This window comes from Cucurbita pepo, chromosome LG03 (genome assembly GCF_002806865.2).
Source record: "Cucurbita pepo subsp. pepo cultivar mu-cu-16 chromosome LG03, ASM280686v2, whole genome shotgun sequence".
Classification (NCBI taxonomy): Eukaryota; Viridiplantae; Streptophyta; class Magnoliopsida; order Cucurbitales; family Cucurbitaceae; genus Cucurbita; species Cucurbita pepo.
This window is the reverse complement of record NC_036640.1, coordinates 12824483-12838770: the sequence shown is the minus strand read 5'-3', so window position 1 is coordinate 12838770 and position 14288 is coordinate 12824483. Positions and strand designations below refer to the sequence as shown.

General features: G+C 39.2%; 3 protein-coding genes across 5 annotated transcripts; 1 reads left to right on the top strand and 2 right to left on the bottom strand.

The window, feature by feature from the left end:
* Positions 1 to 221: 221 nt before the first annotated feature.
* On the bottom strand, positions 222 to 8642 carry LOC111790129 (brefeldin A-inhibited guanine nucleotide-exchange protein 2-like). Its single transcript, XM_023670956.1, has 11 exons — positions 7447 to 8642; positions 6133 to 6450; positions 5710 to 6055; positions 5195 to 5617; positions 4832 to 5124; positions 4330 to 4603; positions 3024 to 3526; positions 2587 to 2908; positions 2122 to 2500; positions 1264 to 1946; positions 222 to 1049 (listed from the first exon to the last, which is right to left on the bottom strand). Exons 1-11 carry the CDS (start codon positions 8640 to 8642, stop codon positions 432 to 434), a joined length of 5355 nt encoding a protein of 1784 aa, XP_023526724.1. The 3' UTR covers positions 222 to 431.
* A 1179-nt stretch (positions 8643 to 9821) lies between these two features.
* Positions 9822 to 12794, top strand: LOC111789812 (pentatricopeptide repeat-containing protein At1g01970). Of its 3 annotated transcripts, none has more exons than XM_023670513.1 (3): positions 9822 to 10525; positions 11277 to 12054; positions 12658 to 12794. In XM_023670513.1, exons 1-2 carry the CDS (start codon positions 10067 to 10069, stop codon positions 12051 to 12053), a joined length of 1236 nt encoding a protein of 411 aa, XP_023526281.1. In that variant the 5' UTR covers positions 9822 to 10066; the 3' UTR covers position 12054; positions 12658 to 12794. The 3 variants fall into 3 exon arrangements, with proteins under 3 accessions (XP_023526281.1, XP_023526280.1, XP_023526282.1); XM_023670512.1 differs by having other exon boundaries at positions 12655 to 12749; XM_023670514.1 differs by lacking the exon at positions 12658 to 12794 and having other exon boundaries at positions 11277 to 11586; positions 11782 to 12141.
* Positions 12459 to 13839, bottom strand: LOC111789813 (LOB domain-containing protein 18-like). Its single transcript, XM_023670515.1, has 2 exons — positions 13148 to 13839; positions 12459 to 13059 (listed from the first exon to the last, which is right to left on the bottom strand). Exons 1-2 carry the CDS (start codon positions 13508 to 13510, stop codon positions 12694 to 12696), a joined length of 729 nt encoding a protein of 242 aa, XP_023526283.1. The 5' UTR covers positions 13511 to 13839; the 3' UTR covers positions 12459 to 12693.
* Between the last annotated feature and the right edge of the window lie 449 nt (positions 13840 to 14288).

The window sequence follows — 14288 nt, the reverse complement described above, 5'->3', positions numbered from 1 at the left end:
TCTCCATATATATTCGTGCCAAAAAATTTAGCCTCTCAACTTCAAATTTGAACGTTCAAAAGTATCTAATAGGAAGTATATGCCAATTACTATTGAGCTATGCTCATGTTGAGACACTCTTACCTCATCGAACATGCAAATTTACAGCTTGAAAATATATGAACATAGGCAAGAAACTCTATCCCTATGAATTCTGAATGGATGGGGCTGTCCAAAATAAATTAAGATTCAATGCGGTTAAGTATTACTAGCAAAAATTCAAAGCCATCACTAACTCCTTATGCTACATGCCTAAACTTATGCTATGATCATTGAAGCGAGAAGGGAAATGTAATGAAAAATCGACTGGAATAAAAAAAAAACGACTGAAGGCTTCAATAAATATTTTATCATACATCTCAAAATTTGAGATCTGGACTTACCGAGAAGGATCAACAAGACCGAAGCAAAATGGGACCGACCGAAGCTCTGAGCATTTCAGTGAGAGCTAGTTGGACCTCATTCGATCCATGTTCACAACTTATCAAGCTAGACAATAAAGGGAAGAACCCTGCCAAATTCTTCTCGAATGAAGCCTCATTTAGATTACAAATGGCCTGAAGAATCGCTACGATGAGAGGCGCCCGAGTAGCTAACTCCCTTTGCTTCCCAGAACCCAAAGGAATTGGCCAATGTGGTTGTGTGCCGCTACTAGCTGATGCTTCGACCACAAGGCCATACCGCGCTGTTTCAACGTAGAACTGCAACACCTCGTGGCAAAGCTTAACGAGGTACAATTCAACCTCGGCCTCCTCATAACTATGAGGTTTATCCAAAATAAGATTCTGTACAAAAGTGAGGCAAATTTGGTATGACTCGTTTTCGAGTCGTAACAGTGGAGGGTCTTGCATTTGCGTTATGGACGCAAACTCTTGTAGCTTTGAACGTAGGGCCGAACTGGTATTAATGCTATGAGCATGAGATGCTACACCGTGCAAAGCATCAAATAGGATCAACATGTTTTTCGTCGAAAGGTGAGACCTATACATGTTGTAGGTCTCCATAACTGCCTGCCAAATTTTACAAGAGAACTGTCAGATTTTATCAATAGAAATCCGAACAGCAGAAAAGTTGCATATTTGCAAGTTATTGTAACAAATGAGCAGCTTATTCAGTTTTATCAGCAAAACAAAGAGGCCTCTTGCATCCACAACTATAATATTGAAGACTCACACAGACGTAATACAATAAGCACAAAGAGACAGGTGAGCTTACAGAACCTACCTGTATCAATAAAAGCTGAACAGCAGCTCGACATTTGGCATCCGACATTGAAATGTAAACATGTTGCGTTCTTAGGCTTTCGGTATCATCGTCGGGTAACTCAGAACCATTAGTCTCTGCATTACTCTCCCCATTCAACTCAAGTCTGTGGCTTCTTATTGTAGAATCGGTATTGACTAGGAACGTGAAATCGGGAAGCGTCGCAGATGTTGCTTCTCCTAAAGCGAAAACCACTTCTTGCCACTTCTCCTCGGAAAATAAATCTCCTGCATTGCTCATCAAGCGAACAAACGCAGCAATACCGATGCCAGCAAGGCTTTGGTGAGGACGCTTGATAAAACTAACCAGAAGCGTCAAGACTTTCTTCAAAAGGGGATTGACAGTACTATAAAATTTGACGAAAAGGTCAACAACTAGTTGCAGAGCCAAGGTACATGTCTCATACAACCACGCATCTTGATCAAGTTCCCCATTCTCGCTATCGGCTCCCTGCTCCGATGAAGTACTTGATGGATCAATAGCATGTCGGACATAATCAAATATTGGAAACAGGACAGACTCAAAAACCCGTTCCCACAATGGTAATGAGAAATGGTGACCATGCTTGCGTAAGGTATCAAACAACACTTGTAAGGCACTTTTTCGGATCTCGGGCCTGGGATCGAAGCTCAGTTCCGACAAGCCTGCAAAGTCCGAAACAAAATACTTGAGTGTCATTAGAAGTGAAGTAACTCTTACAAAGCCATGTTAGATTTCCCTTTCTCAAAACTTCTTACAGAATAGAATAATTAGATATTGTCTGGATACAAATGCTTGACAGTTTAAATAAATAAAAGGCAAATTAGGCAGTGTCATTACCAGCTAACAAAGGGAACCAGAAATAGAGATGGTTGTCTTTGTCGGTCATCTCGGTATCATGTTTGCCATCTTTTGCTCTCAGAGGCGAAAGAGACGAAATTTTTCCAGAGAGTTCCTTGTCCTTGTTCCTTGATGAGGATCCAAGATCTCCTTCAGCAAGTTTGGTTGCACAGAACCGTAAAAAGGCAATGGCATTGAGGCTAATGTCTTTGTTAAACCTATTATTGGTAAATGCGATTAGGCAATTTACACAATCTGTAAAGGTGGTCGTTTCAGTCTCCGTAATGTATGGAAAATAGTCTCTTATAATCTTTTCGATTATTTCGAAGGCGAGAAGAACAATATTCTTGTGGTCATCAGAAGCAGCTGTAGTGAAGACCTGAAAATAAAAACAAACATCAATTCACCAAGAAGCAACCAAAATAGAACAAAAAGTAGGATGGAGTTCACATAGGCTTCCTATACCATGAACATGCTCTTCCATCCAGATTTAACATTATTCACTCGAGACAAGACCATCTGAGAGACGCATCGAATAATCAATTCTCGAATCTCAACAGCACTGCTCTTACGCATTACAATGACAAAAGGCTTCATAAATTCATTCTGAAAGTTGTAATTCGCCAGCTCTTCTCGGTCTAAGAACTTCATCGATAATTGACGCAAGGAATCCATTGCAAATATTGCAATTGAAAGATTTTCAGAGCATCCAATGGTCACAAAGAAATCAGAAAGCACATGCCAGATGCTTGACCATACAAGCCGGATGCGGTTCATGTTATAGTGCCTGAAATGTTGAGCAAACTGCCTTACGAATTCCGTAAATAAACAAACTTGTACTAATCATTAAGCAGGAATAAAAACTGAGATTTCCATTAAATGAAAAGAGCAAAAGTTCATACGCAATCTCAACAATCTTTGTAAGGCTGAAGACACGAGGATCGGATGTGGAACGCAGCTCCTCCATGGAAACCTTGCAGAGTGCCTTAACAAAGTCCACAATAGCTTCACTGTTTAACTTTTGGCTCCTGGTGAAGATGCGGTTCATTTCAGAACTTCCAACTTGTTCTAACATGTTTAGATTAGAAACCAAATTGTTCATCTGTTCTGATGTGACTCCAGAAGCATTGCCAGTTATACCAGCACTATCATATGAACCCCTCATCACAGCAGCAGCTGCATATTGAATCCTCCCAACTCCTTTCTTTTTCAATAATGGAAGCATCGTTGACTTGGATTGCTTCGACTTTTCGGACTCATTTTGAGGAAAAGCAAAGAAAGTGGCATCTGGAGGAGCACCCTCACCTAGGAGATGTAAATGCTCAAACCGAGAAACACATGTCAAAATATGTTCCCATGCTTCTTGTAAAAAATTTCCCTCCTCGTCTGCAATCTTAACTATTGCCTAATGAAAATTCAGATAATATCTTCACAATCAGATTCATATTCCACAAATGAACAACTTAAAATCAGTTCATTCAGAAATATTTGCCAAAAGATATTTCATTGTCATATACTTCGTCTAGGCAAAATAAACAAGTTAAAGGTCTTTAAATCCAAGGTGAGGACGTTGATTATTATTTTATCACCGAATGATGAAGTCAGAATATCAATGACACAGTAGAGTCGGGGATTATTACTGAGACAGCTGAACTCAACTAGAGTATTCGTCTCACCTTCCATCATATTAAACTGGAATTCGTTTTCCTTCCAGAAATAATAATGCAAAAAGCTTGCCCCATTATGGGCAAGTGGGTTCGTTTATGGTTCTATAATTTCAGCTGTACTGGCAGGATCCTACAGATCAATGGCCTGTTTTGAAGTTTATATCACCTGATAATTATTTATCCATAGAGGTTGAGTAACAGATCACCAAGCCAACTAGAAGCTGGAAATTGTATTGACTACATTGACCCACCACCTCATTGTAGCAGCGATGGACCTATTCGACTTGTGTAATTTAAACTCTAAAAAGTACCCAAAGAGCTAGCTAGCATATACTGCGGGCTTGGGATATTTGAAGAATCTCTCCATGGTCCTAGTTCAAGCCTTGATATGGAAAATTTAATAGTTCAAAACTCAAATTATCTACTGAAGTAGATCTTGAGTTTAGGAGGGATGAGCCATGAGCATAATTAATGCAAGGAGTAGGACACTCACACCCTGATAACAAGACAAAAGCAGAAGACAGGGCATGCGAAAACAAACCTTAATTGCATCAATATTTTTTCGTTTGATATCAGCAGGAGAGTGGAGGGAGGTAAACTTTGCAAGTGAAGTCACAAAAGCATCTCTGTGAGTCTTCATGGACATTACTGCAGTAACATGAATGGCGTATTGAAAGCCTTCAAGGCATAAAGCTATAATTACTTCATCGTCACTTCGGTCGAGTGGAACACTGAAGGCAGCCAGCATAGGAGCCCAGCATACTTCAATCATGAATTTAAGAATGACAACATCTGTCGCAGCATAATAAACAGACCTAAAAAAGTACAAGAAAAATCTATTATGAAGCAACCAGAGTCACATTTCAAAGGAACTTCAATGAAGCCTATAATTTTTATAGGAAAACATTAGATTCTGGGTATAAAGGAAATAGATCAAGCCACACCTTAAGTTCAGTTCTGTATGCAGATAATATAGAACAAAAAATCGTTAAGAAGAAGAATTAAAGCAGTGAAGATTTTCATGGAAAGCCATCCAATCTTACTCAGATTTGCGAGCCCTCTCTTTAAATTGCTCTTGCATATGCTTGATAAGATCATCACTCGTTTCCATGTTCTGGTCCTCCCATCGCTTACGAATCACAATATTTAGGATACTGTCGAAGCCTAAGAGTTTGTTGGAGTTTGTAGACTGTCTCAGTTGAGGAGCCATTTCATCATCCTTCATTTTAATCTCATTTCTTGATATCCTTTCATATAATGATTTCAGATACTCCTCCGGCAAATCTTTACCGTCATCTATGCCACGATTATTTCTAATGAAATCTTCAGCAGACATCTGCATAAAGAGAAATATATAAGCATTCTCTCTTTAACATTAACCAGATTATCAGAGATAGGGATCAGACCTTGTTCTTAACCATTGGGTTATGGGCATCAGTATTAAGCAATATGACGGAGTATGCAAGGACATAGGCCGTATCAGCACTTATGAAAGCTTTTGGATTACACTTGCAATAACGCTCGGCAAACTTTTCCATAATACGATCGATCTTTTGTGCCTCACCGGGCAACCTAAAACCTTTAAGGAGTGCTCTAATGGCCTCATCAAACTCCAATCCTTGAAAATCAAAGGAATCCACATATGCATGCATTACTTTAAGTGATAAGTCTTCCCTCTCCCCTAAATAATCACCAATCAGAGACTTATCCAAACCAGACGCATCTTTAAGAAAAGCAGCTATCTCCTCAGGTGAACTTCCCACCTTATTAGCATTGATAAGAAATTCAATTCCTTTCTTAGGTTTGCGATTAAAAAGTGATATACCTTCCTGCCACAAGTCATCAAGTAGTTCCACAATAGTTAATAAACAATGCAGAAAAAGATAGAGATGTTGCAACAAAAGATAGAACGTCAGCTTACCTGGAGTTCAAGCTTGTATGCACGACGTTGCTCTATTGTCGAAACATCAGAAATATCGGTGGAAACTTCAGAATGGGAATCTGAACCTTCACCATGCTCATCAGTAGTACCATTAGAAATTGGAACATTACCAGATTCCGAGCTGTTTTCAGCTACTTCGATTTTCTTGGTGGAATGGGGATCTGGAATCCTTAGCTGCCTATTCAACCAGTCTCCCATTGATTTCAAGATAGCAACTAAGCACTTCATAGCTTCAAGTTTCATGGTCAACTCCTGAGGTGGCAATAGTGTAGTTGCTACACCTGGTGGAACACCTTGAGCAGTTTTAAGAAGTCCATTGACCATTCTGAAAGGATCACGCATCAGGTGAGAATTCTTATTGCTAGAATCTCAAGCACCATGTTTGAAAAGTTGCATACCTACCTCTCAAATATGTTGGATGAATTGACATCACAATCATAATTAATAAAAATATCCACCAATATTTGGGAATCGACGCACAGCTTTTCTACGAATCGAAGCACTATCATCTTCTGTTGAAAGTTCGGTTGAGCAACATTTTCCAAGACTCTCAAAACAATCATGGGGAAAAAGACTCCAATCTCTGCTTTCAATCCAGCTCTAAATCGTGATACCAGACTGATGAAAATGGAGCATGATAGCTGAAATATAATCATAAGAGTTGAAGCGCTGTTCTTCAACAATGAAAGACACAAATACTGCTTAATGGCACCCAGAAACCTGTTGTATAGACATTTTTTAGTACTAATGATTTGCCACCAGAAGTACAACAAGAGAAAATCTAATGCACATTTTTTGCCTGTGAGAAAGCAAGTTCATCAAAATGCAACAACAGGGACACCAAGCAAGGAGCACCAATATCAGAGTGGACAATTCTACCACCAATTTCAACTAGTTTTCATCAAGAAAAATGCAAGTATAACTGAAAACTATCATACAAAAAGCCTGGCTTTATACTCGTAGCCCATGCCACCTACTAATCCATTTTCAAGTAATTCTCGGCTCCAATTCAATAAGGAGTTGGTAGAAGCTAAACCAAAAATATGTCGACTTCACTGGATTCTTTTCGTCGTAGCATACAGAAAACAACTTTTTGGTGATGTACTAATCATAACAAATTCATTCCTTCTGTAATTATAGACTTTCTTATTATCATGACTAGAAGACTCTTCCTTTGTAATCCTCCGTAGTCCTTGGGAGGGGATTTTCTCTACCCCTAGCCCCTAAGTTGTTTCTCATCGTTTAGCGAGTAACGTGCTTCTTATCCTCCCCCTCCCCTCCCCTCCCGAAAAAAAAAAAAAAACCAAAATACAGTTTGTCAATACGAGCACAACTCAACCGTTATGGAGTCCCTACTAGCCCACATGGGATGAATAATTTGAGAAGCTCCCTACAACCTCAGGGAGACACCCAACTAATACCACAAGTAGCCAATAATCAGCTCTGAGGGGCAACTCCAAAGCAAGTGGTCTAGATCCTCCATTACCCTCCAGCATAACACATGCCATAAAGGACCCAGAACCAGGTAAAAAGATCTTTAGTCCACGGAATTTAACCTCCGCAGGGTAACCAAGCAAGAAAAGAACTTGATTTTCTTATTTTTAATCTTCCAGAGCAAGGTAAAGATCCACAAGAGGTAAAAGATTGGTTGAACAAACGAGTTAAAAAAAATTGATATATCAATGCAGATTCCAATCATAAGAATGTATAAAATACCTCTCACTCGTTCTGAAAACAGCACCAGCATTTTCCAGCAAAATTTTGAGCAATTCCAATGCGACAATCTTCCCCTTCATCAACTGCGGATCCGCCATTGCCTCCTTCGGTGGTGTCTTCATGGATAACTTGCAAAGAGCTCTGAACACCAAGAATGCATCCCTCCGCAGCTTATTACCAATCTGAATTTCCAAATCATCGTCTCTCTCGCCCTCCCCATCTGCCAATTCCCCTTTCCTTCCCTCCAGTGCCGTTTTGTACATACTAATCTCCCAATACTTTGCGTCCAACATATCCTTGTCAGTTGAATCCAGCAAATCAGCAGGATTCGTTGTTTCCACCGTAGTAGTCTCAAATGCACCATCGTGCGCACCTATGGACACCTTACCGGGCGTGGCCGGATTCAAAACCCCGTCAATGTCCTGTATAATTTTCGTGATAAACCCTTGTACAAATTGCGTCATCGACCCATCTGCGTCCGTTTTCTCGATCGGTTCCATCAATTCCGCAACAACAATAGGCTGAACAGGAACTGTAGACGAATCTGCCTCCATTCTCCGGAACACGATCACTAGCATTTGAATCAACGATGCCTTTGCTGTAGTTTGATTAATCACATTCTTACTGTCCAAGTAGATATCGTAACAAGTCTTAACAATCTGCAGCAAACAATCCCCGTGAATTCGTAAGGAGATCGACGTGACAGCCGATAAAAGCGTCTTGAGCACCAAAAGCTCGAGAGCGTCATCACCTAAATCGTGACATTTGCACACCGATTCGATCAGCTTCGCCAGTAGTTTCCCCTCAACGCCTCCGCTGGGGTCAGCCTCGCCACGCAAATAACCATACGCGATCAACTTTTGAATGCAATCAACTGCTGGATCAGCTATCTTGAGAACTCCCGAGGATGAAGCATTGATGAGTGGGCTAAGAATAGACTCGGACTCAGCGAGCGAATGTTCATCCGGACCGCCATCGTTGAGGGGGCCGGGAACCGCACCTTCAGCCTCGGAATCAGTAGGAGACGACGGAGGAGATGGAGAAGAAGGCTTTGGTGAGGACGCGAGGCGTTCAATAACAGATTTGCATTCATGTGCGAGCTTGGAGTGCTTCCGCCAAGACGCGTTCTTAACGATCTTCTCAAGAGCTGGGGTTATGACCTGGCTCAGACGGGAAGCGGCTTCCGAAGAAGCCATTCCCACCAAGTTTGTGAGATCCGGACAAGCTAGTCAGGATCTACCAAGAAATGAACAATTGTTAGGGTTTTAGCTTCCACTCTGGTCACCGGAATGTTACCCGCTCCGGCAATGGCGGAATTTGACTCAGTCGGATTAGATCGCAATCACTGCCGGTGACGTCGCCGGCTCCGGAGAGAGCATTCTCTCTGTATCAGAAAGAGAGAGATCGTGGAAATGGGAGAAGGGTTGGTTGAGATTTAGATCGCGTTTGAGCCGTCTTTACTTTTCTCTTATTTAGATTTAGTTTTATTTTCTAAGTGAAATGACCAATAAGCCCTTTGAATTTAGCGGGGAGACACCTCGTGAACGTTGCAGCAACGCTTGTTTGCTCAGGGCTTTTGGGAATAAATAATTTAATGGCGTGTTTTTAGCTGTTCGGATCGGCGGGTAAGATAATACTCGGGGAGGGAAATTCGTCCTCGTAAATCGTTAACGTTGCCTGAATTATTATATGAATAAATAAATTGTTATATGCTGAAGTGTCACTGGTTGCTTTCTGTTTTTAATTTGTTTAAAATATTTTAAAGTTTTAAATTTTATTTTTATCTAATATTAAAAAATAATCAATTACATCCTAATTAAGCATTTTCTTAGATAACGAAACTCTTATTTAACAATCCAAATAATTTCCATTTTTTTCTATAATTCGTTATAAATTTAAATTATTATCAATTTTTCATTAACTTTATTTAAAAAAAAGACGATTTCTAATTAAATTTATGCTCATGTCGCTTTCATAAAGTCGTGATTAGTTATTTAAAAATAATTTTAAAATTATTAAAATCACTATTCAAACAAAAAAAAATTATTAAATGATTATTAATAGCCACAAAAAGAAAAGGGGATTTATTAATATATTTGAGCTAGATTTTTGTTGAAATTTATGAATTTTTTAATAGTTATTTTTATTTAAATTAGTGTGTGAAATAATTGAAATTAAATAAATGGTGGCAATATTTTACTAGAAATTGAATATATGTACTAAAAATTGATACAGACTGGGCCTGCAGAAAATCCAGGAGGAAATGAAGGCCCAACTCGGACAGTTGGGCCCAAAAAAGCCCATATTCCTAACAATCCGATTGCAGTTATCGGGTATAGTCCCGAGAATTTGATCCATTCTATGGATTTCTCTGTTCAGTCGTACGGATTTCTTGCAGAGCTCCACGATTCGACGCGCGCCGGATTCCCCAGATAAGGATTAACGTCTCCAATGTCGGATTTCTTCTTCCCTATCCTCTTTGCTTGAACACAGCTTTCCGATTTTTTGTTCAAACGTTGGATTATCGTTCTGCTGCCGCTTAATCGTATCGTGGAATTTGTTCATACTGAGCGAACAACATTGTTTCTTTTTTGTGCGATTTTGAGTTTTCTCGTTGATTATGGGAACCTCCGTCTGTAACATTCTCTATCAAATTCATCCAAAACAGCCGCTGGTTAATGGAACTGCAAGGAGTTCGTATTCCTGTTACTGCAGAGGCTTAACTGGGCGAAGACTCAGAGTTTTAAGTCCTCGCAGAAGGTGTTATCAATTGGCTACTGTTGCCGCCATTGTTGAGGAAGTTCACACGTTAGAGAGTGGAAGAGAGAAACCGAGGTTTCGGTGGGTGGAGGTAGGCTCTGATATTACTGAAATGCAAAAGCAGGCTATATCTCAGCTTCCTCCCAAGATGACTAAAAGATGTAAGGCTGTGATGAAGCAAATTATCTGTTTTTCGCCTCAAAATGGTAATTTATCAGATATGTTGGCGGCGTGGGTGAGGATTATGAAGCCTAAAAGAGCTGATTGGCTTTCAGTTCTTAAGCATTTGAGAATTTTGGATCATCCACTTTACATCGAGGTACGTTAAATCTCGTATAGTTTCATAAATCTACTGCATAATATTCTGAAGGTTAAAGTACAAGTTCTTAATCCTCAAAACTTTCAATTTTTTGCAAATTTTTGTTCAATAAATCTATAAGATTTTACAGTTAGATTGACAAATTCGAAAATTTTAAAAATTAATGGTTCTATTAAACAATTTGAGTTTTATGTTTGACTGAATCCTAAACTTGCAATTTCTGTCTAAATTGAGGACTAAATTTATAATTTTGAAAGTTTTAAGAACCAAATGAACACAAACACGAACACGAGATTCATCTTATTCTTGATAAACATTAGGAACCTATTCTGATTGTTAAGTTCCTTCCCCTTCTTTGAGTTTGACAGAAGCAATCCAAATTTCTCTTGAAGTTGTATAATATAGTTGCAAATATCATCTAGATTCTTTGCTTATGTTTAAGAGACTATTTTGCATATTCGAACTGGCTCGGTTGATACGATGAAGTTTCCTATTTATTAAGATTCCGTTTGGTAACCATTTAATTTTGTGTTTTCGAAAACTAAATTTATAACCAATTTTTAAGGATTAAAAAAAAAAAGTTTTTCAAAAACATATTTTTGTTTTAAGAATTCAAAGATGAAGATTATGGTAAGTAAATTATGCAAAAACAAACACAATATTCAAAATTCGAATGGTTATCAAATGGCGTGACCTTAGCGATCGATGATATCTCGTAATCTAAGTCGATGAGTTTGTTTGTTGCTCTTAGGTGGCAGAAGCTGCTCTTGTAGAGAGAACATTTGAAGCCAGTACTCGGGACTACACAAAGATAATTCATTACTATGGGAAGCGAAACCAACTCGAGGATGCTGAAAGAATTCTCTTAAGCATGAGAGAAAGGGGTTTTGCTTGTGATCAAATAACATTAACCACAATGATCCACATTTATAGCAAGGCTGACGAACTTAGTCTGGCCAAACAAACTTTTGAAGAGCTCAAACTGCTCGAGGAACCGTTGGATCGAAGATCGTACGATGCGATGATTATGGCATTTATCCGAGCTGGGATGCCCGAGGAAGGTGAGAACATTCTCAAAGAAATGGATGAGAAAGACATATATGCAGGAAGTGAAGTTTACAAGGCTTTGTTAAGAGCGTACTCGATGGCTAGCAATGCCGATGGAGCTCAAAGGGTGTTCGATGCCATTCAGTTGGCTGCTATTCCTCCTGATGATAAGTTATGTGGTCTACTGATCAATGCGTATTTGATGGCAGGCCAAAGCCAAAAGGCACAAATTGCTTTTGACAATATGAGGAGGGCTGGTCTTGAACCTAGTGACAAATGCATAGCGTTGGTATTAAGTGCATATGAAAAGGAGAACAGGCTGAACGCTGCGTTGGAACTTCTCATAGATTTGGAGAAGGAGAAGCTCATGGTTGGGAAGGAAGCTTCAGAAGTACTGGCAGCCTGGCTTAAAAGACTAGGGGTGGTAGAAGAGGTAGAACTTGTCTTGAGAGAATACGCTGTGAAAGAAGCCAGCGGATAAGGTACGAACAGCCCCCACCGCTAGCAGAAATTGTTTGCTTTGGCTTGTTACGTATCGCCTTCAGCCTCACAGTTTTAGAACGCGTCTAGTAGGGAGATGTTTCCGCACAGCTGTAAGGAGTGCTTCATTCTCCTCTCCAACCCATGTGGGATCTCACAATCCACCCCCTTGGGGCTCAGCGTCCTCGCTGGCACACCGCCCGATGTCTGGCTCTAATACCTTTGTAACAGCCCAAGCCCACCGCTAGTAGAAATTGTCCGTTTTGGCATGTTACGTATCACCGTCAGCCTCACAGTTTTAAAACGCGTCTACTAGAGATGTTTCCACAACCTTATAAGGAGTGTTTCGTTTCCCTTCTCCAACCGATGTGAGATGTCACATGACAAGGTACGAACACTTCCTTGGATGCAAAGTTCACTTTTGCCATGTGAATTGAAGTATAAAGAACACAAATTTCTGCTTCATTTCTGCTTTTAAGGGTAGTGGTTGCATAATTTTCAAATAGAAATAGACGAGAAAAGAGTTTTACAAGCTTGTTATTGAAACCTTCATGATGATCAAAACATGATATAAGTAAGCTGAAGTTTAACTTATTGATCAGCAGGAAGAACCCTGAGATTATTAGCAGTCCAATCACCAGTTAGGCTCCTTTAGGGACGTACGGAAATAGCGAGGCACCGATGCGTTGCATCGTGGAGAGTTGTTTTTGGACAATTTGTTGATCAATGCTGCCCATGGATGGGAAATTGTTGCTTCTAATTTGACAGAATTCCAATGGAGACTGCAACTTTGCCGGCGAAGCTTGCTCCACAGGATCGATAAGTAGTGAAAGATCTGATGCAGCAGAAGGCAAAGAAGAGCAATCTAATGGAAGGCTTACAATTGAGGGTATTGTTGGCTTGACCAGATCTTGTGGCTGTGCCTGTGGATGCGGTGCTGTTCTTGAAAGCTCAGATGCTGCTAGGTACGCTTGCAAGTATGCAAGCTCTACTTGCAACCTCGCAGCCTAAAAGATAATGTATAGAACTCGAATTAGTTTAAATTTTCGAAAGCCAAATAGTTATCGAATAGAGCTTCAGCTAATTTTGTTTTACCTGTTGTTGAAGGGCAAAGATATGAGCAACACAACCAAAAACTGGCTCTCTAACACGAGCTTGTGCCTCGTAGCATATAGTTATAGCTGCGTCGAGGCGCTTGTGTTCAGGAATATGCAGAAGCAGCTTCGACACATTACTAGCTCCGAACACTTTGTGCACGGCTGCAAAATGAGTCGTGCCTTGTTCAGAGTCAAAGTAAGGTGCAAATATACACTCCGGTGTACACTTCCTCCGCAGAAACTTGCACGCCCCACACGGTCCACCGCTGCCATTGCTGCTACTACCACCATTGCCCTCCTTGCAACCTCCACCGCCGTGCCTCGAGCTCATCTCGGCCTTGCTTTCTTGCCGTTCTTTCATCAAAAGCTAAGCAAGGCTTACTGGAAGAACAAGACAAGTATGGATTTATATATATATATATGGAGCTGACTTTGAGGTTTGTGGATCACAAGGTATATAACACTTTCTTTTACTCTTATCTCTTAGTTGTTTGATGGGATTTGCAAATTAGAAGGAAATGTAGGTTTTGGAAGATAGAAACATAGGTCCATTTTTGTAATAATATTAATGAATTAATATTATTAAAATTCCGCCACCCTCCATGTTTTCAAAGCTACGTGGAGTGGAGGATACGAGGACCGCCAATAAATCTTTTTTAAAATGTTTTTAAAGCTAATTAATGATAAAAAAAAAAAAAAAAAAAAAAAAAAAAAAAAAAAAAAAAAAAAAAAAAAAAAAAAANAAAAAAAAAAAAAGTAAAGAAAATATGAACCTACTTGTAAAATAAATTTGTGTTGACAACGAGGTGGATTATAGGGATAATTGTTTATTATTATTTATGTATTTATTTATTTATTTATTTAATTGAATTCATTTTAAAATAAGTTATGAAGAAATTCATATTTTGTCTCTAAATAATGTTTTTAGTTTAGACGAGTGTTAATAATATAATGGAATCAATATTATCAAATATGAATTTTGATCATAGATGGAGTATGCTTGTAGTTTGTAAATTGTAGAATTTATCACGTGGAATAGAAATATTTTTAAGGTTAAATTAATTTTAAAAAAATATCCTCTAGTTTGTATTTTCTCTCTAAAGTATCCCTAAATTTAATAATACCAAATTTTCAAAAAG

Coding starts and splice junctions, on each gene's coding strand:
- LOC111789812 (XM_023670513.1), top strand. CDS start 10,067: ATGGGAACCTCCGTCTGTAACATTCTCTATCAAATTCATCCAAAACAG. Junction 10,526..11,276: donor ATCATCCACTTTACATCGAG/GTACGTTAAATC, acceptor TGTTGCTCTTAG/GTGGCAGAAGCTGCTCTTGT.
- LOC111790129 (XM_023670956.1), bottom strand. CDS start 8,642: ATGGCTTCTTCGGAAGCCGCTTCCCGTCTGAGCCAGGTCATAACCCCA. Junction 2,909..3,023: donor ACAAAGATTGTTGAGATTGC/GTATGAACTTTT, acceptor TCAACATTTCAG/GCACTATAACATGAACCGCA. Junction 1,050..1,263: donor TTCAGCTTTTATTGATACAG/GTAGGTTCTGTA, acceptor AAAATTTGGCAG/GCAGTTATGGAGACCTACAA.
- LOC111789813 (XM_023670515.1), bottom strand. CDS start 13,510: ATGAAAGAACGGCAAGAAAGCAAGGCCGAGATGAGCTCGAGGCACGGC. Junction 13,060..13,147: donor TCTTTGCCCTTCAACAACAG/GTAAAACAAAAT, acceptor ATTATCTTTTAG/GCTGCGAGGTTGCAAGTAGA.